The 20,870-nt window shown below is 50.9% G+C and overlaps 1 protein-coding gene across 4 annotated transcripts; it reads right to left on the bottom strand.

The window, feature by feature from the left end:
* Positions 1–513: 513 nt before the first annotated feature.
* Positions 514–20,182, bottom strand: SGSM3 (small G protein signaling modulator 3). Of its 4 annotated transcripts, XM_086469393.1 has the most exons (21): positions 20,139–20,182; positions 18,962–19,047; positions 17,677–17,743; positions 16,081–16,289; positions 15,823–15,930; positions 14,751–14,894; positions 14,167–14,362; positions 13,795–13,940; positions 12,603–12,830; positions 11,594–11,648; positions 8,222–8,349; positions 7,763–7,918; positions 7,153–7,207; positions 6,695–6,744; positions 5,218–5,370; positions 5,046–5,116; positions 4,718–4,766; positions 4,301–4,386; positions 3,791–3,913; positions 2,132–2,192; positions 514–1,717 (listed from the first exon to the last, which is right to left on the bottom strand). In XM_086469393.1, exons 1-21 carry the CDS (start codon positions 20,143–20,145, stop codon positions 1,634–1,636), a joined length of 2,262 nt encoding a protein of 753 aa, XP_086325519.1. In that variant the 5' UTR covers positions 20,146–20,182; the 3' UTR covers positions 514–1,633. The 4 variants fall into 4 exon arrangements, with proteins under 4 accessions (XP_086325519.1, XP_086325526.1, XP_086325532.1 ...); XM_086469400.1 differs by lacking the exons at positions 18,962–19,047; positions 20,139–20,182 and having other exon boundaries at positions 514–1,711; positions 3,791–3,973; positions 16,081–16,227; positions 17,677–17,727; XM_086469406.1 differs by lacking the exons at positions 18,962–19,047; positions 20,139–20,182 and having other exon boundaries at positions 514–1,711; positions 16,081–16,227; positions 17,677–17,727.
* Positions 20,183–20,870: the final 688 nt, after the last annotated feature.

Below are 20,870 nucleotides of genomic sequence, written 5' to 3'. Positions count from 1 at the left end.
GCTTCTGAACACGGTTCCCCCAGGACCGGTGCCCTGTTACTGTCCCACTTTGCAGATGAGGCTCCACTTGCTTTTTCTGGAGAAGCTTCTTGCACAGACAACAATGCCATCTGCCACCGCCCTGCCCTGCTTTCGGCCAGCCCCTCGCCCCTTGCTAAGGGCCCTTCTCCTGCAGGGTCCCTACACCCCCTAGTTTTGAGTATTTCTTGTGTTTCTGGGGCTCTGCTGCGGAGCTGCACTTCAGGGAGGGCTGGCGGCAGGGGGGCAAGGCAGGGCTGCTGTTGCTGGCAGCACAACTGCTCCTGCCCTGGCCACTACCTGCCCTCGTGGGCTGGTCACCCGGTACAAGGCCAGCGAGGAGCCCCCACGGTGCCAGCACAGGTTGAGCGGCGACCTCAGCTCGATGCTAGCAGGAGCCAGCGCAGAAATGGGGTCATAATTATCAAATGGCAGAAATGAAGAATTAAACCTAGTCCTGGCCCTGCCAAAAAACAAAGCCAAAGCCCAGCGCTCTCCCAAGATGCAGTTTATTTACAAACCCACCAAATAAAGGAAAGTAAGAATCTAGTGTCATTTCACAAGTAGTTTGTGCTCACAGACAAGCGCTTTCAGTAGAAAGTCACAGACTCCATATCCAGAGCCACCACCACAAAGCAGCAATTCTCCACTCCTGACCTGTGTCCCCGCTGCCACCGCAGGGCGAGGAGGACAAGTTAGTCTCCCTGAGCCAGCTCCAACCAGAACCCCATCCTGAGCTACAACAGTGCCAAAATATACATGTTCCTGGAGTTAATTTACAGCTTTTTGGTTAACAGTAAAAATAATCTAGAGACTAAAATGACAGCATGAAACACTCTCGTTTCGGGGAGGGGTGGTTTTTGTCTGCTCGCAGAGGAGACAAGGCCCATCCCCTAAGGCTGTTACAGTGGCAACAGGCCGGTGCAGTTGGGCACCTCTTGTCAACACCTCACCCGCCAGTGCCAGGGAGGTGGGAGGAGGCTGATCCCAGTTCCTCCTTCTCAGGTCAGAGGAACTTCTCCAAGTGCTGCAGGTTTTGCCACCCCTCTCCCTGGCAGAGGCGAGCCCTTGGCTGGCACGGGGGGAGGTGCTGTCCCTGCTCCCGTACAGCGATGAGTCTCTCACCGGCCCAATTCCACTTGCACCCGCAGTGTCACCTGCCAATGGCACCAGCTTCCACAGATCAAAGCCACCCCCCAAGGGCTGCCTCGTCCCCACAGCTACAGCAGCAGACACGCTCATACCCCCACGCAGCTGCCAGTCTGTGGGGCAGCGGGCCAGGCTGCTCCCCCAGGCACCAGGGGGGAGGCAGGGCTGAGGCAAGCAGTAGATGGGGGTGGCAGAGATGGGGAAGGCTGGGAGGGGGCACTTGTTTTTGTGGCCAGAACACACTTGTCCCTTGGCAGCATCACCCTCAACCATCACCTCCCTTGGGTCTGCAGCTCGGCCTCTCGGCGCTGCTGCCGTCTCTCCCAGGTGGCCTGGCAGCCCCCCCCGAGGGGGATTTTGTCACAGATACAAGTGGGTGGGGTGGGGGAGGGCAGGGGGTGAGAAATGATGGGGGAGAGGAGTGTGCGCCATCGAGAAGGTTCCCCAGGATGGGGTGGGGTGGGGGTCACCCATCTATATCCCAGCTGAAGAGATGATGCTTCACGAGCATGTCCTGCACCCCTTCCTTCAGTGGCTTCTTCTCCTTCTCCTGCAGGACGACACCGAGACCCAGGTCAGCGCACCGCACCCAGAAAAGGCAAGGCTGCGTCTGCGGTCGCAGCCCGAGCACGCCGAGGTCCCCGGCACCCAGACAGAGCAGCCTTCTGCACTTCCCCCCTCTGGGCAGCTGAAACGGGGAGAGGCCCTGCGGTTTGGAGAGCACCGGGGAAGCGAGGGGCCCGCCCTTTCCCTCTGCCCCAGCTGGGCAGGGGCGGGCAGCACCCTCTGCCAGCACTGCCACACAGCTCCCGTGCCCAGCCCGCCCTGGCAGCGAAAGCAGCCGCATCCACAGCCTCTGGAGGCAAGAGGAGGCAGAGGATGGGCCAGAGCACAAAGCTGGGAGAGGGAGGCAGTAAGCGAAGCCCCCGGCTGAGGGAGAGAACAAGAGATGCCACCTACTCACCTCCCTCTTTATTGGCAGCTCCCAGTCCTGAGAGAGGCTGAAAGCAAATTTGCAGAGGACTCTGCAATGCAAGAGAGCGATGGTTACACACACCCACAGATCACACTCCCAGCCTGTGCCCGCAACTGCTGCCCCCAGGCACACAACTGCACCAGCTCCTCAGCTCGCCCCAGCACGCCACTAAACTTACAAGGATGAAATTCCTTGCTCGGTGGTGTTGAAAGGGCAGCACCAGCCATTCACCCCCTGTTTCCCCCTCCTTTTTGGGCTTCACAGCCTGCCAGGCCCAGGCTGGAGAGAGAAGCTTGAAGATGTCTCGAGTGCAACCCTCACCGTGCCAGACACAGCAGCGCAGGGAGGCACGGGCAGCCCCAGGCTCTGCCAGGCGGCTGACCCACAGGGCTGAGGACTGCGCACAGCTGGCAATGGGGGGCTGCAGGCTCCTCTCCAGAAAGCAGACCCCTGCCAGTAGCAACTCAGAGTTTCTGCACCCCCATCTCTCTCTCCCTAAAGCAGGAGATGCATCCTGACCCCCACGCACAAGTGCCGCACAGGGATGGCACGCGGAGCTCCCTCGCTGGACCCGGCTCTAAGCAGGGGCTGCAGGCGCTGCCTCAGCGCTGTCCCGAGGACAGGGAAGCACAGCTCGGACCTCCTGGCAGCGAGCATGTCAGTCCTTCAGGCTCAGGGGAAACTCGTATGTGGGGGTCTCCTCCAAGTCCTACAGCAGTGAGGGAGCTGAGGCCCTCCACAGAAAACTGGCTGGCAGTAATATGGCATAAGCCTCCGCTCCTGCTCCACACAAACCTGGGCCCAGCCATGAACCAGTCCCACTCGGTCCTTTGGCTGTGCTGAGCTAGCACTGCCCCCACGCTGCGAGAAAGCAGCCACCGGACACGGCAGCACAGGGGTGGATGGGACTCCTCTCCTCCCGTTCAGCACAAGGAGAACTGGGCACCCCGAGGTGTGTACAACACAGGCCTGCTCCTGGCTACAGACGCTCCCGCTGGGGCCAGAGGCAACCGGGTGGCACGGACGAGAGCCAGTCCCCGCAGGATGGCAGCAGCAACAGGGCTGGAGTGGTGGTGGGGTTGTGTGTGTGCGCGTGTGTGTTGCTCTGTGGCTTCCTGGGACTGGATGGGGCTTTGCAGAGTGCCCTGGGCTCCAAGCGACGTATGTGCTTTGTGTGAGCTCAGCCGCGTTCAGCCCCCGACCTGCTCCCGTGCCTAAGCCGATAAGCAACTCCTTCCTGGCCAGCGACAGCCAGACTGCCTCCCTAGCACATTCCCTGTTCCCTGCTTGGATTCATGGTGGCTGGGAGAGGATCTGGAGGGCAGGGGTTGGAAAAGGCACCATCAGAGTAGGTGCAGGGCACAGCAGGAGTTTGCTGGCAGGCAGAGGCTGCCTGCTTGTCAAGACAGCTCCCCAGGAGCCAAGCTCTGCTCTTGATCAGGCAGGCACAGTGCATCGCATTAAACTGTCTAGACAGTTGCTGCTGCCTCAGCACACAGAAGGAAATCTCTGCAACGGGGACGTCTGGGCAGCCCACGCTGCTACTCACTGGAGAGGGCCCAAAGCCAACCATAGTGAGGGCCACCTCCTGCAGAGGAGGAGGAAATCCGCTCCAGACCCTGGCGAGGCCCATGGGGACAGACTCACCTCAGCTCACATTTGATCTGCACCCAGCCGGGACTGCGCAGGAACGACCAGGGATGGAACCACTTCTCCACCGTCTGCAGGCTTGAGCACAGCACCTCTAGCCACAAATGCAGCACCTGCTCACTGCAGCGATGGGGTACAAGCACGTTACTCGGCTGAAGCCAGGGAAAGAAGCCCCATCCCCTTTGGGATAGTCTATTTTCAGCCCAAGCCTTGACCCCAGCCCACAGTCCTGTCCCCAGTGGGAACACGATACACCAGTGGAAACATGACACCCCAGTAAACTTGTGTGTGCCACTCCATGCAGTAAGAGCTACTTCTTCCAGCCAGGAGCCAGGCTAGCACCATGAACAAGAAAGGAGCAGGTCCCACTCAGTGCCTGCAGTGTGATGGGAAAAAGACCCTGTGGCCTAAAGTAGGTTGAAAGAACTACTGCCCTTCAGCCCACTCTGCCCCCTGCCAAGTTCCTTGCACTCACAACATCGAGGGTATCAGGACTGGATGACTCACTTGAGTCCAACACAGATGAGGGAACGAAGTTTCACGTCCATCTGTGCGTGTGCAGCATCGTGCGTCACGTTCACAGCCTGAACCGCCTGCAGGGAGGGAAGACGTGGTTACTGCCTTCTCAGCTTAGCCTTAGCTGGGCTGGGCAGCCATTTCAGCAACACAGCCAAATTCTGCACTCCCCAGAGCTCCCCACCCTCACCCAGTGCCACCTGCTGGCATCAGAGGGGCTGAGCCTTCCTGATGGCTTCACTTGCTGCCTTACCCCAGGCACCTGGTGTTCCTACTCCTTCCCACGGGGGAAGGTCTGGGAGATTCTTGAACATCTCCCTAGAGATGGGCATCACCTTCTAGCAGCCTCCAAGGGAAACTTCCCCACATTAGGAGCTGGGCTCTGGCTGGGCTGGTGGCAGCACTCACCCGGTAAAGCAGCTCCTCTGGAGTGAGGACTTTGCCATCTTCATCAAGCCTGCGAAGATCACAGCAGAGACCTAGCTAGCTCCGGAGCCACCCTGGGCGCACACAGGCCTTTCCCCCTCCATACCCCAACAGCTCTCTTGCTACTGCTGAGCCCGCAGGTGATCCTGCGGCCACGAGAGAGCAAGATACAGACCCAGAAGCAAACATGGGAGCCCGGGGAAGGGGTAAGACAGTGACCCTTCCCCAAGGTGGAGAGCAGCAGCAGTGCGATGAGCACACAGGAGCGGGGCACAGACCCAGCTGCTTTCTGTGAATAAAGCGGCCTCACCTGTAAGTCTTGCAGAGCACAAGGCGAGAATACACAGAGTCAAAGTCCCGCTCCACTTCCCGGCTCGCAGCCTAGTAGGGCAGAGGGACAGTCAGTACACTCCGCTCTACAGCCCCCTCGCCCCAGCCCTCTGGCAACACACAGCGCCACGAAGGGAACTGAGACCTCTCACCTCTTCAATGAACAGCCAGGGATGGCAGGGCCCCCCCAGCAGAGATGGCTTCTTCAATCCGTGTTCAAATATGGACTTCAAGGCTGGACACAGCGTCCCTCGCACCAAGTCCGTCACCCCTTCTGTGACTGAGTCATCTCCAGCGATGGAGTACTGAGGAACACAAAGAGCCAGCTCTCAGCAGACTGGCGAGGGGGCAGAGCACGGAGGTGGTCTGCTCACCTACAGCTTCTCTGCATGCACCTCTTCCACTCCCAGGTGCCCACCAGCCCCCGCTCCGTTAACCCCTTATGCTCTTGCTGGCTCTTGCCTAAGGCACCAGTGCTACTCCCCTGGAATTGGCTGGGACACCAGGACCTTTGTGCCTCGGTGCTGCCCAGGACACCACACAGGTGACCCCAGCACCATCTTGGCAGCATTCAGCACATAGGAACTGCTGCAGCTTGGTGTGATGCTGACTAAGCTAAGGTAAGGAGAAGGACTTGCATTGAGGGTCTCTGAGAGTCTGTAAGCTGATAAAAGTCAAGACAAATGGGGACAGACAGGAATTCCCAGGTCAGCTGGTGCAGAAGTTTGAGGTGTCACCCTGACGCACTGTTAGCGTGAAGGATATTCCAGAGTTAGGATGAGTGGGATCCTCTCTAGTTCCACAGCTGGGAGGAGAACCGCTCAGCAGCACAGGGGGTGTTTATATACAGAGAGGTGATCTGCATCTAAAGAACCAGCCCTGAGAAGGGGGTGAGAAAGCAAGCGAGGCATCAATAGTGAACAGCTCTCCAGGGTCTTCTCTTGGAGGTCTCCGGTCAGCCTTTGAGGCCTTCCTTACTCTCCAAATGCTGAGGAGGAGGGGGAGAACAGGGCCTTCTCCACTTTCCCTGCACATTGCCTAGGCGAACAGCTGATGACGTTTGCCCCCTATCCGTTACACCAGCCCTGAGGCCATATTGAGGTACCTGCTCTAGACAGGTGGCATCTCACCACTGCCAGCTGCGAGAGGAACAGAGACAGTGCCCCCTCGGGTACAGCGGCTTGGGGAGAATCCACTGTGGTGACCGTAAAGCATGAGCAGGGTGGACAGGCACAGCCTCAAAGGAGGAAGAGAGCACAGGCAGCAGGGAGCAGACAGAAACACTGCCCACGGGATCCTCCTGCGTACCTGCCTGCTGCTTTGTCAGCTTTCGCAAAGGTCATCTCTAGGGTGCTTGCAAGCCCAGGCATCACACTCAGCTACCTGCTGCAGCCCTCTGGGGCCTGCATTCTCCACTCGGTCAGCACGAGGAAGTTGAGCGAACAGGCTTAGGAAGATAAGCTGCCTGATCACATCACTAAGTGCTCAATAGCCAGAAGGAGCAACCAGACCCAAGAAGGGAACTATATGGCTCTTTTTAGGTTTTTTTTTTTCAGTTATGACATGATTTTTTTTTTTTTTAAATATTGTTTTCTTGTTGTGATGGTGGTGGTTTTTTTTTAAATTTACCTCTTTACTCCGCTCATCCAAGACCTCCACAAATTTTGCAGGAAACCAACCTACAAAGAGTGGACAAAGAGATGAGCCTGACATAGACACTGAGAACCCCCTATATAGACAAGACCACAGCTCAGTGGAAGCTGAGACTAAATCAGAGTTTGTAGGGGCCAACCCCAAAGAAGGAAGTGAGCAGCCTCAAAATCACAAGAATTAAGGCAACTGAAGAGGAAGCCAATTGCAGGACACAAGCAACAGAGATGACGTGCACCCAACCACCCTGTGCCAGGAGGACAGAGCCTAAACCTGCTGTTTACAAGAAGTAACCAGGTAGCTGCACCACTGCTCTCATGCCCTGCTTTAACCCTTCCCTTGTCCCTGGCAGATGCTCCGGGTAAGCGGCACAGCCTTTGCTGCAAACGCAGACCATCCGTCCCCACTCTCCCCAGTGCAACCCATCGTGCTCTCACCTCTCAGTCCATTCAGCTCTCCCACCCAACAGTGCTCATCCTTCTGGGAAATAATCTGAAAAACAGGGAGCGGAAAACACTGGTTGAAGAGACGGCAGTGCCAGGGGGGCTACAGCTGCCCAGCTGCGTGCGCACAACGAGGAACTCCTTTCTTCTCAGCTGTTTTGCCAATATTCACTTCTCACACAGCCCAGGGCCTTCAAGGGCAAAAAGCAACTGCAAACACAATGTTACCCCCGATTTTCCCAATTTCAGAGGGGACACCCACAGCTAAAATGCAAACGGATGCTTTTACAGTCTTACCACAGCTCACTGTGCAGAGTTAAGCTGGGACCCAGGTTAGACCAAATCAATCTTTTGCTTAGCTGTACAGCAGCCAGGAAAGGGACTTGGTGGTTGCATTGAGAATGACCCACGAGACAACACTCGCAGGAACATACTCCCTCAACCCCCAGTAGCCCCCAGAAACACCAGCTGCTTCCCTTGGACTCCCAACTGGGCTCTGAGCTGATCTCCTCCCTTCTTTCCCTGCAGACGAGGCAGTGCAGTGCCCCAAACAAGTTGGGTCTGCATGGTCTTGCCCTGGTTCCCGTCTCATAGGCTGACGCACCGTAATGATGTCGTTCTTGCGGAAGCCCAGCTCATCGTCATCGTGGCGCTCAAAGTCCAGTAGTGCTTTGGCTCGTCGCCGTCGGTTGCGGGAACAGGCCACGTAGTTCTCGTGGTCCCGCTGGTGGCTCTCCATGCTGTAGTCTGGAGTCAGATCCTAGCATGCACGTGAAGAGCAAAGAGGAATGAAAAGCAACAGATGACTCCCAGCTGATCTGACAAAGCTTGCATGCCCCTGTTACCAAACCTTTCTCTGTTCCTAGCAGGCAGATAACCTCCCAGCACGGCCCTCCTCCACCAGGGATGGGTTGAGCAACCCTCGTCCTCCACCCATTACATCTGACACACTCTTCCTTGAGCCCACAACTCCAGGAGCATTTGAAGAGCCCTGTCCTGTGGTGGACACTCAACACTCATGCCTGGAGCACCCAGAAGTGCAGATCCAGCTGTTCTCACTCACAATGTTGCAGTTCTTGGGATCCACACACTGGAAGTGCCGTGCCACCTGGAGAATGGCCTCACGCAGGTCGGCCACCAGCTCCGTCTGCTTGATGTTCTTGGCTTTCAGTGCCTCTAGGTCGTCATCCCCTGGGGGAGCCGACACAGCCAGAGGGAAGGCAAGGAAAAGAAAACAAGTACTTCACTGAATCTTGAAAAGGATTTGAAAAACCCAAGACGGCCCGCTTTCCTCTGTCAGTCTAGAAGTCAGAGCCACAACACAAAAGCTGCCATCTACTTAAGACCTCGACCTCCCTAAGAGCCAGATTTCAAAGGGTTTGGGTGTAGAGAAGTGGTCCTAAGTACAGTAAAAGTTACCAAAGCATCTTTCAACTGGCACTAATTCCACCAGGAGTTTTGACAGCCTATCTCCATTAATCTATGCAGAAAGATACCTAATGGGATGGATTCTTTAGGCAGTTAATGTAGCTGAATGCCTTAAAAATCGAGTACATGATGTTTGGGAACAATTAACCATTTGCTGCTTTTTCTAAAAAAAAAAAAAAATCAGTTTGTTTTAAATTCAAAGTGTATCTTCACACATCTATTTTTGCTCTCTCTATAATATACTGAAGATGTTGTAACTTGATTAACAAAATCAACATTTAAAAGACTGTATTTTTCACTGAACTCCAATTTTTATACAAACACAGCTTTTATGCAAGAACCAAATAACCGGCCAGCAAATTAGTACTCTGCTTATCTTCTAACAGCATTATAGAAACCAAAATGAATAAAGTGTGGCCCAAGCTATACAGCTGCTGCAACAGCTATGTACATATGAAGCTTCTGCTTATTGAAAAGTGATTCACAGCATCTTTTAATCATAAGCGATCCTAATTAAAAAGACCGAAACTTTAAACAATATAAACAGAAGCACAAAATTAGATTTAAAACTATTTTTCTAATTGTTTTCTACTTGCTAAATTACATGATTAGAGAATCAGACACACAGAGCTTAAGAGAAAACTGAACTTTGCTTCTGGACTAGAAAAAAAAAAACTGTAGGGCATACTTACTCCCAGCCCAAGCAATGAAAACTAACAAAACCTCCTCCTCAGTGACCAGGGGTAGGAAACAGAGCATGTAAGAAGTTTCACTACAGATTCAGAGATGCAAAGACTGTAAATAGATAGGTGATCACGCAGATGGTGGGGATTCCCAGACAATTCATGTTGCTAAAGCAGAATGCGACTAAAGAAGAAACTACCCAACCACAGCCACACTAGCTCCGTGGGCTGCCCTCATTTACATAGATCACTGGTTCCTTCTGTCATCGTTCAGTCCCTTCTGGCCAAAATACTGTGCTCCTCCCTCTGTGCTCAGATCAATCCAACCCAAACGCAAGCAGGAGACAGGGGAAGCAAATTCCACATCCTCCCACCTTAGAATATACACGAAACAGAGGAAAGCAACTGGGGTTTCCACCAGATTCACCTCACTGCAGCCGACAGGCCTGCACATACGTTTCCAAAACAGGAAACCAGTGCAGGATCAGCCACATGTGAGGAGGCTCTATTATGAGCCTGTAAAGACTGACTAGCTGCACAGTTGTCTGCTCTGTGCAGACATGCTCTCCTGCATTTCCTTGTTGCAATGCCCATCCAACGGGAAAAGGGCAACATGCATATCTTGTTCTCCGCCAAACTACCTTTCGCTGTTTCTTCTTTCTATTCCTTCATTAGAAATCTGGTCCAACCTCTTGAGTCTCAGTGAGAGAAAGGCCCTGGCTGACCTGATCTCGCATGAGCAAGAGCCTGGCTTTGAGCAGGAGAGGCTGGACTACAGACACCTAGAGGTCCCTTCCAAACAGTGCTCCTGTGATTCTACAACTCCTGTCCAAGTCACTATTAAATCTGCATCCACTCTAAGGAAGAAGAACTAAGTTCTGGGTAAGTTCTTACTCCCGCCCAGACAAGGGCTACGTACCAGCTCTACACAGTAACTATCAAAGGCAGCAGACTTCACAGTTAAGGCTGTTTGACAGTTCCCAGTATAAGATGAATGTATTACATCCAAGGTTTCCTTCCCCTCATTTGGGTTGAAGTTTTCCACTCTGGTCATCTGCTGCAGGATGACTACTTCTCTATTTTAACCAATGTTTTAATTACTAAGAATATTAGGTAAACCCCATGACAGTCACTGTACAGAAATCCCACTAAAATGAGAACACTATCAATCATCTCAGTTCTACCATTGATACATTTTGAAGCCTGATCTTAAATTCTACCTTTGTGCATGGGTATAACTCGCTATCACTTTCATAAAGCTACTCAGATTAGGTCAAGGAGACTGAAACACAAGAAAGATGCACTTGGCAGCTAAGTTCTTTGCTGGTTCAGTCTGTACTGACTGTATGATAACATGACATACAAGAGGTCTGAGATTAGGTTGCACAAGCAACTGTCCTGCATTTCTTCACTTCTGCATGCTTGGCTTTACAGCTTCACCAGTCTTCTACCATAACTTTTATATGTAATGCTTTATGTGCTTGTAGCAAGCCTGTGACAATATAGCAGCTTCCTGGAGAACATTAGAAAAGATCTTCTATGAAAAGACCAGTAAAACCCAGTTTTAGATTTATTCAGGCCATTTCAACCACAACAGGAACGCTATTCAAACCCTGTAAATTCAATATGTTGTATTCCTCCGGAAAAACAATTTCTGTGGTGAGATGTGGCAATTTCAAGAAACGCTAATCAGTTGAAAGGAAGCTGATGACAGTGAGGCTTACAATAGAAAGGGCTATTATGGAGTCACAGAAGCAAGTTCGCTGTTAAACTCATGCAAAACTTAATCTGGCTGTGTGCTTTCTGGACATACACTGGCTCAGGTCATAAGCGAAGAAAATTAAGACTCAAAAGTATTCACAACATCGAACTCTCAAAGTAAAGGGGAACATCAGTGATGTTTGCATTTATAAATGTTGATGGCTGACAAACTGGACCATCCTGCCCTGTCTCAGATCTTCAGAGATGTTCCCGAACTGAGCAGAGTAAGATCAGAAGAGTACATCATCCAGCCTGTGGACTGCATATGGTCTGCCAGACAATGTGTTTGACCATGGTCAGTGCAAGAAGGACGTTACAGATGGACTGAGCTGGAGCCCGTTATTAGTCACCATTTAGGGACTAATCATCTAACCTAAAATTCACTTTCTGAGCTCGGCCCAAAGCAAGCAAGTAGAAAATTGCTCTCCTTCGCTCTCATCCTTCAGTTCTGTCTCCCTTCTTTCCTCTTCCTCTGTCACAGCGTTTCCCTGCTTTCTCACTCCCCTCCCTCCTAGGCTGCTATATCCACCAGCACCACATGAAAGGCACAGGATTGTCCTTACCAAAAAGCAGAGAGGTGATACCAGATTTCCTGCGCTGAGTCCTGCGCCGCACAATCTGAGGGAGAGGGAAGAGAGAGAACGAAGTGCACACATTAGGACAGATTTCAGAAAGAAAATAAAGCAGTTCTTCACACCAGTCAGCTCTGAGCAAGGGGGCCTGACAGCTGCCACCGGAAAAGGGAGGCAAGTGAACTGGCTATTTTCAAGAGGAGTTGTTCTAGTTCTAACACAATGAATCAGCTCTATGGCTTGATCTACTCCATGTGTAATGGGTTATTTATAGCTCAATTATTACCAAAGCGTAATTGAAGTTCAAGAATCAACCATGACTCCAGTGAATAATTTTAGTTCTAATTCTGCTTGTTGCCAAAAGCGGTTCTACACGTAATTATATATAAATTTCTCAGTGGATGCCTATTACGTTTTAGAATTGCAGGAGTGTCTTGCGATTAGCACACAGGCGAGCATCAAGAATAGGTCTTCCACACAGGCTTGACCAACAGGAGTTACTACATCTGCAACTGCAGACTGCAGTCCAAGGTTAAACACGGGTGCATTTTTTATTCAGCTTCTCAAAGGCTGCTGCTGTTTTCTGACTCTATCTTCCAGAGTTATTTTAGTGTATCAGTTTCTTACTAATGGATTAACTGCAGTTCCTACCCTGCATGCTCCAAGCAAATTCTGCCAAAAGCATATGCTATTTCTTTTAGTTTCCATTAATAAAACGCATCACTTTCCATCGTAACTTTCACTAATGATAATTACAATCAATGTCAATATCCCTTTCACCTGGGGATTTATCAACCAGGACAGATCTGGCAGCACTTCTTTAGTACAGACATCCCCCTCACTTCCCCATACCTTTTCTCCAGAGGGTGACACAGTCATCCTAGAGCCAAAACCCTCTCAGACAGGAGGACCTCTTGCTCACAAAGTGCAACAGAGGTGAAACACGTAAAGGAATGGTAAGAACACACCAGCAGAGGCAGACAGGACTCCGTGCACTCACTTTGGATAAATTGTTGACAGTGGTGCTGGAGTTGAGCAGCTGCCCTTGGTCAGCAATGAGGTAGGCCAAGTGTTTTCGACGCTGGGTCTCCACCGCCACATCTGTCAGCGAGCCAGCCACGCGCATGGCCTCCCGCAGCAAGACATCTGCATCTTCAATCTGACTTGGGATGTCCGAGAGCGTGTTGAAGATTGAGGCAGAGTTCTCAGACTGGATTAGCTCATCCTCCTGCAACGATGCAGTCAGTTTGCCACACAGAGCAGTGAGCACAACAGCTATGCTCTTGGGGTTGGCTAGATGCAATTCTACATTCAGTGTACAGCCTGGGCCAGAAACAATGCAGGTACAACTAGATAATTCCATAAAAACTTCAGTAGGAAGAGTCCAAGCTACCTCTAGGAGTGGAAAAGCATCTTTTACTGCTCTACCGCACTGAGATTTGCCCCCAAAATTCTAGCTGGCACGTTTCTGAGTCATAGCATCCGTTGCTGAAATGAAGTCAGATTAGCAATGAAAGACAAAACAGAAGCTATTTTCCACCCATAGCCAGGACTGGGCACAGCAGGGATCTTGCTGGGGACAAGGGAATGGAAGCAGCTCAGTCTCACACACTGCAGAGCACCTACCATGTCAAACTGTGCTCCACCTTCCCCTTACTCCCAGCAGGCTCACCCTTGCCCTTCACACAGCAAGCTGAACCACAAAATTATTTTTCACACAAAAAGGAAGACCAGGCGGTTAAACGTAAGCCAGCCAAATCAAATCTAGCCAGGACAATGCTAATCTTTTGCAGCATTCAACAGTGCCATCAAAAGCTTCCTAGATGACCACGACCTTGGATTTATATCTCTGAGCAGAGGTGGTGTAAAATCAAGAAGTATCTTGGTTTAGGTAAGATGGACCCTCAGGTTGGGATCTAGACTGAAGGCGGGGGGGGGGGGGGGGGGGGGCTGCTGATGGGGTTTAATTATGAGAGAAAAAAACGAGGTCGGCAGGGGAAGCAGCAATCCCTGAATCCTGTGAAGTGCCTTGCAAGTTCTTCACAGCCCCCAGTTCTGAGGAAGGCAGGAATTCATCTTCCTCAGCACATTCCCAAACCACACACAGGAAGTGGATACAAAACCTTCTTGCCCCTAAAACTCAGAATTAAACGCTGAAGTACTGTAAAGGAGGAAGAGGAGGTGGGAATTACCTTCATACTGAGCATGCCCAAAGTGAGCTGGAACAGCACCAGAGAGCCCTGGTAGAAGAAGAGGTCCCAAATACGTAGCAGCAGCTTGATGTGGACAACACTAGCAAACGAGGTGAGGAACCAGTGCAAGGTGATCAAGGAGAGCTCTGTGAATAAACACACAGAAGAGAAACATGAAGAGGGAAATCAGCCAACCAGTGAAGGTGGACTCTAAGTGCTCTCCTCCCAGCTCAAGGATGACCATGCACTGCCTCCAGGGCCAGGAGGTTTGATCCTAGCCCTGCTGCTCTCTCTTTGTGAAACAAGAGCAATCATTTTTGTCCGCGTGTCACCCCAGCAAGAAAAGCTATGGTTTCTAGGGCACACTTTTACCGATGTCGTGCTCCTGGAGCAGCTTGTCCAGGCGGGGCAAATACTGCACGATGAGCTGTCGCAGGACACGCTGGTCAGTCTGCACGCCCATCAGGGTGGTGCTGAAGTAGGAGGCAGGAACCAGTTCCTCAATGATAGCGCACATCATCCAGAAGGCATCTTCCTCCTCCAAGAAGAGCAGCAGAGAGGCAGCCACCTAGGATTTTGAAGGAAGAAGAACTGCATGTCCTAAGAGGAGCAGAACTCTTTCCCCACTTCCACACACGGAGAGACGGACCGGTATCTAGGTGACCAACATCTTCCTTCCTCCGCAGCAGCTCTCCTGTAGTTTCCCACCAAGTGATTTCTCCTCAGCGTAATGCCTGGCCCTCCCCAACAGACGGACTGAATTCTTCCACATCTTTGGACATGTGGTGCTACTTTGCTCTCCCTTCCCCAGGAAAAACATTCCACATGGAAGGGATTTCCATTCAGCTCACCTGGAGGCCATAGTGAACGGCAGCACTGCCTCAAATCACTTGCCCCAGCATAGCCACCACACACAAAATGATCCCCATCAAAAAGACACTCTCACAGCAGGTTACCATGCCAGTGCCTTGGCAATATCCAATCTCCGGGTACAGCCAGGCAAGTCCCCGTAGTATCCTGCGTAGCCGCGGCACCCCAATACTGTTCATGTTGGAGAAGCAGGCGTTGCTGGGCATTGTGCGGAGCAAGTCCTTTTCAATCTGCCAGACAGCCATAAACAAGGATACAGTCAGCTTGCAGCATCTGAACAATCGCCTTCTGCTCTCCACACTTCCCCATGGCCCCTTGTTGCCATGAACTCTGCTCCCCCACACTCATCCATAAGCCCTTACGTACCAAAGAAGGTGGCCCTGACCAAGCACCTCGGATCAGTTTAAGAGCCTTCACTGACACGTGGGAAAACAACAGTGCAGACAGTGACTTGGTGACTCCCAAGAAACACTTGCCTAAACTCAGCCCCCAGATTCACCACTGAGAATAGTAGCATCCTAGTTGGGAATTTCAAGCAAGGCTTCCCAACAAACCTATTCCAGAGAGAAACCAACAACCTGGCCACATCTGTGACAGAGGACTTGGAGGTGAACAGCCCACAGATCTCCCTTGGGCAGTATTTTTCCTCCCTCTGACCTCTTTGAACCTAGCTTCTTGGTGAGAGGTGGACACGTGCAGAGCCCAGTTTCTTTTGTCTCCTCTCACAAAAGAAGAGGTCAGAGGAACACCCTGTAACAGTCTCGGTGTTCAGAGACTTTGTATTTGAGGGAACAAAGCCCCTGGAAGCAGCTGCCACTACTCAACAGAGGTGCATCTGTCAGCCTTTCACCCTTTGCTTCCCTCAATGAGTATCAGGGTGTTTGCTGAGATGCAACTACAGCTCTGTTTTCTAGCCTGCAGGTAGCACGGGTCTAACCGCTTCCCTGCTGTCCTAGGAAGGAGGGGAGCTGCATAGTTGCTATTCCAACAAAACAAAGGAGAAATATGCCCAACAGGATTGAGTTTTAGCAGGATTCAACCACACATGTCCTCCAATTGTCCCTTCTGCAGATGTTAGGCAGACACCCCTTCCTCCTCACGCAGCAAATCTTGCCCTTCTCCCCACTCCCCTATGCCCAGTCAGCACTAGGCTCCTACCTGTTTGGCAGCAATGGTTTCATCGTTAGAGCTGTTTTTCACGATATCCCGATATGACATCTCTGAATTCCTCTTCTTCTGCAAGGCCCCCGACAGGCGCATCCACAGCTGGGGGGACAGGGTGAACAGAGATAGGAAACAGTCACTAAGCCACAGAAAGTTATAGTCTGGCACCCTCTCGACCAAGAGAAAGTAGCCTTGCTCCACTGTCTCTTACTCCAGGCAGGAGAGCCCGCCCAGAATAGGCAGCACTCTCACCTGTGGCCTCATGCTGTGCGGGATGCCGGCTAGCACCAGCGAGCGCAGCTTGTCTGAATGTGGTAGGGTGACCTCAATTTTGTCCCAGGTGAGGTCACCCACGTCATGATTGTGCGTGAATTCCAGGTGAGCCTGCCACTTGAGCCTCTGCTGCGGCTCCTCCGTCAGTGGGACCCCTCGAAGCTTGCTGGAGTTAGGCTCAACACCATCTGTCTCAGCAAAGGGAGGAGAAGGAAATGGACACAAGTGAGAGGGGGAAACAGGAGAGGGAACAAGAAGGAAGCACAATTAAAAACATTCACATCTTCCAGACAGAGCATGGAAAGGCAAAGCTCGGTTTCTGTCTTCTCCATGCAGCAAATCTTTTGGCCATAAGCAAAAGGCACTGGGGCCTTGAGAACTAAGAAGCTGTCGGCAGGCTTCTAGTTTCTACTTACTCATGATTTAGAGCAGAGTGTGGCTGGAATTAAACAAGACCCCTACAGCAGTCATCCTGCTGGGTTTTGTAAGGATCTGTAAATCAGGCTGACAAAAGCATAGCAAGCCTCGGAGATGGCAAGCAGAAGCTATAGGCTCATGCAAGTAATGAGGTGCAAAATGTTAACTTTGGGGATATTTAATCACCAAAAAAGCGTTAATAAGGACACTTCCAAATTCACAATGACAGCACCTTAACCTTAGGCTGGCTTTCTAAAATAGACACTTCAGCACAAGCACAGGTTTGACGTAAGGCACTCTGTCCTTCATCATGTAACACATCCCAACAATGCAGTCCAAATCTTTCTGCTGATTTTATAATGCACAGGTCTATCAAATATTCTGGCTGAAGAAAAGCGCTCTGTCCTGTTCCTCATCTCCGGGTCATTACTTCAGAGAGGATCCTTCATGACTCAGGGTGCGTCAGGGCACATACGCAAACTTCTGCCCTTGCGCTGTACAGCTTGAGCCCTGGAAACATCCTCTCAGAGCACATAAAGCAATTCCTGTGTCCCCCACTCCCTTCTCTTTGCAAAGGCAGCCAGCTGTTGTAGTTCAATGCCCAGCTGCAACAGCTCTCCACACCTCCTTTTATTTGGTCGCCTGCCTCTCTATCTCGCAGAAAAACTAGGATGTGGGTTCTGCCCCTACAATTTGCCCTACATTTTGCCAAGCTGCTGGGATGGATAGAACACATACTGCTGCCGCTCACCTTGGCTGTGGGTTTTTCCACAGACAGCACATGTCACTGCGCCTGTTATCAGTGCTTACAGTGCTACTGAACATGACAGAGACCCCACTGTAAACTGGGAAAGTTGCCCCTCCCCAGCATACAGCTGCTAACGGAAATGATAACCTCCTCTTAACTCTTCTCTCTCTTACCCATGGCACAAACATGAGGGATGGAAATGACTCTGCTGCATAGTCTATGCTCCAGACCCTCCTAAGGCCAGCACATCTAACATACTTTATTACAATGGCAGGACACAGAAAGATGATGACAGGTGGGTAGACAAGACCTAGCACAGAACGGTTGCAAAATCACCCTGCCGTACTCAGAAGCATGGGAAGGGCTGGATGCAGGACACAATGGAAGCGGGGGGATGGCACTGGCTTTACCTTCCTTATCAACTCGGAAACCAAATTCATCATAGTGGAACTCTGGCTGCTCGATGGATTCTTCTTTCTGGGAGACATGAGGAAGGAGAACAGACACTTTCACCAGTTTAGCACTAACCAACTGAACACACACATGGGGATATTGCCCCATCCCACTACTGTCTGCACCGGGCCCTCTGAGCAACGAGACTCCTTGCCCTTTTATTTTCAATTCCCAGCTGGGGAGATGTTGCGTGCCATTCCCATTTTGACTCCTCCATGGAAGCTGTGAAACCCTGCCTTCACACCTGCACAGATTTTCCCAGCAATCCTTTTTCCAGCAGAGCTTGAGCACAGCATCATACCCAGATCAGAACTTCCCACCTGGAGGGGCACGCAGCGCTTCTCATGGACTGAGGAACCCCCACACACCAGCTAAAGTGGTCTCTGCCATCTGCATCTCTAATACACAGCAGTCCTCTGTTACCTCTATACATATACTGCAAATTTGGCTCCCTGCATTGCTCCATCTCCCGCCTGTTGCTTTCAGATTTTCCCTGAAACACAGCAGGCAAAACGGGGATTTGCACCTATGAAGCAAGCCCAAATTATATGCCAAAGGAAACTGGCATATTGACCCAGATCTCAACTTTCCTCATCTGTGCTCACAGTTGGCATTAGGGCATACACACTGGAGGTTATAACCAGGCTTTTCTAAGGAATGAAAACCCACAGATACCTCCCCTTTCCTGCAAGACCACCTGCCCCTCCCGTGGGGTCTCAATCAAGCATTGCACCCAGGCAGCACCCAAGAAGCACGCTTCTAGCACAGCTCCACAATAAGCTTTCATTTCCTTCACTGGGCTCAACCGCGCTCAGCAAACACTGCGGTAAGTTACAAAATTCCATGGCTGCTTCCTTCCTTCCTTCCTGCTCTGCCCACCTGGTGACAAGTCTTGAGGCTAGCATTTCCTGCCATGCACAAGCCATCCAGAGTAGCTTGATGGTGACAGAGACTCCCTGAGGGTGTCAACATTTTTACAGTGGAGCAATAGTTGCAAAACAGCAGGGCAATAATTCACCCAAGTTTCTTTGTGCTCTGCAAGATCCTCTTGCAAGAGCCAGGATGCAGCCGCAAAAACACATGAAAGTTCAGAAGCAAACACGCGTCCGCAACCAAACCACTGGCGGAAGGCGGCATGTCTCCCTCCTTTTCCCTGTGGCTTTCAAAGACCACCAAAAACCACTAGGGTCCCTTTACTTCTGTGCAGAGCCAGAGAACAGCCCCTCCCTGCCCCACACCTACCTGTGTGTATTTTGCCAGGATCTCCTGAGGCCAAATGCTGGGAGTTAGTGCTGAGAAGGGACCTCCAGCAGAGGGAGTGTGATGGCCTAAACAGAGAGATCAACATATAGCAGTGAAAACCTGGAAGGACTCCCTTGGAAGATGCACACTCAATACAGACTGTTCCAGCAAGAGAAGGACTCTCAGCAGTTTGTCACTACTGCCACTCTAAACATTGAGATAGCTCCCACTTCACCAAAGAAGCAAATAATTTCAGATGCTTTTGTACCTTATCATCAAGCAAAAGAAGCAGAAAGGCCATTGGAGTTCTAGCTAAGAGACTTTTAGGGAAAGAAATAATTCCATGGCACCATGTGATCTTTCTTCCGCTTGGAAAAGCTGTGTGGTCAGTGCCAAGCCAGGGGAACCATTAAAAAAAAAATAATTACGGAGAAGTAAACCTCTTCTACAGAGCCACTGACCCCAGCACCAGCAGCACTCCAGAATTCCCTGAAACTTTTGTCACCCAGGCACCAAAATGGGAAATCAGAGCCCTCAGGAAGAACCTCCCTTTGCTGCAGAAGGGCTGGGACACTTCTGCCCCTCCCTGCAAGGCTGTCAGACCATGCATAAAGATCTGCAGCAAAGAAAGTATGCTTACTATGACAGCCTTTTGTGTTCAAGGTAAGCACCTTCCCAGTCTCAGGTAGTGTCCCTCTGAAAATCTTCCTTTGTAGTAATAGTAGATCTCAAGTTTTGCAATTGAAGCAGATAAGCATGTCCCTGGCCTTTTGCTGCACGCATCTAGAGCTGCCATTTTACAGAAAAAAATATCTCGGATCATACGTGAGCCACCTACTTTGGGGCAAGTCTTGGGAGGCGAACAAAACCGAGCAAATCTTATGAAAAATGGGGAAGGTAGACCACATTTCAATCTCCTTCTTCCTCTGTGTTCAATGGCTGAAGCAGTTTCTGCAGGTTTCAGCATAGGGTAAAAGAAGGAACTGAGTTCACCCCAAGTGACAAGGCATCTGGGTCGCAAAGAGCGGGGCAGCCTTTTTCTTCCCCAGTTCGACCAGATAGCACGGTAACGTAAAGAACGGCTCTTTGGGCCAGTAACTTTCTTCTACTGAGCTGCAGCTGAAGGAAGAACAAGCGACCAAACAAGAAAGTACTGTGTCCTTTTTTGACTGCTCACCTGACATTGCGCCAGGTAAGGCTGAGTAGCAGATGCTGTCAGGAGGTCCAGAAATGCTGTTCTCAGAGGTGAGAGGTCACTATCCTGTTATAAAAAGGAAAAAAAAAAAAAAATCAGTGATGAGAGAATTCGATTAGCATCGAAGAACATGGTGGGGGACAGACAGACCCCTCACACATAACTTCCCACAGGAAAATTAAATCCCTTTGTATTTAAGTTCCCCCACAGAAAAATTAAATTCCAGAGACTGGAATTTCCTCTTGCTTTCATACCTACCCATCAGCTAGAAAGAGCACACTATCATTTACCAAACTCCTTGTGACACTAACAGCATTGCTGACTGGAAGAATGTTAAAAACCAAGTCAACTTGCATCACCTTTTCCATCAGATATCGTGAATCCTGTATTTAATTATGAATACTAAAAAAACCCACACCACACATTATCATTCCCTGAATACCTTGCCCATGGAGAAGGGACTGGAACAGTAAAAAGGGTTTAAGGGAGTATCATTAGATGCAATAAGCCTGAAAGAGATTTTAGGAGTAGCATCACAAACCACAGAGGCGAAGTGTATTAGCCTGCGCAATACAGCTCCCTGAAGGGAGCTGGCAAAGCTTCTGATAGGGATTTTGTGTGATGAACTAGGCTAGGACGTGGACAACATGTTATTGAGTACCTCTGCAATGAGCCAGGAGTCAGGCTCCTCTGAACTAAATCAGGCGATAGAGC

Source organism: Leptosomus discolor, chromosome 1 (assembly GCF_034619465.1).
Source record: "Leptosomus discolor isolate bLepDis1 chromosome 1, bLepDis1.hap2, whole genome shotgun sequence".
NCBI classification, from domain to species: domain Eukaryota; kingdom Metazoa; phylum Chordata; class Aves; order Leptosomiformes; family Leptosomidae; genus Leptosomus; species Leptosomus discolor.
Note: the sequence above shows the minus strand (reverse complement) of the source record. Positions and strands in the feature narration are given on the sequence as shown.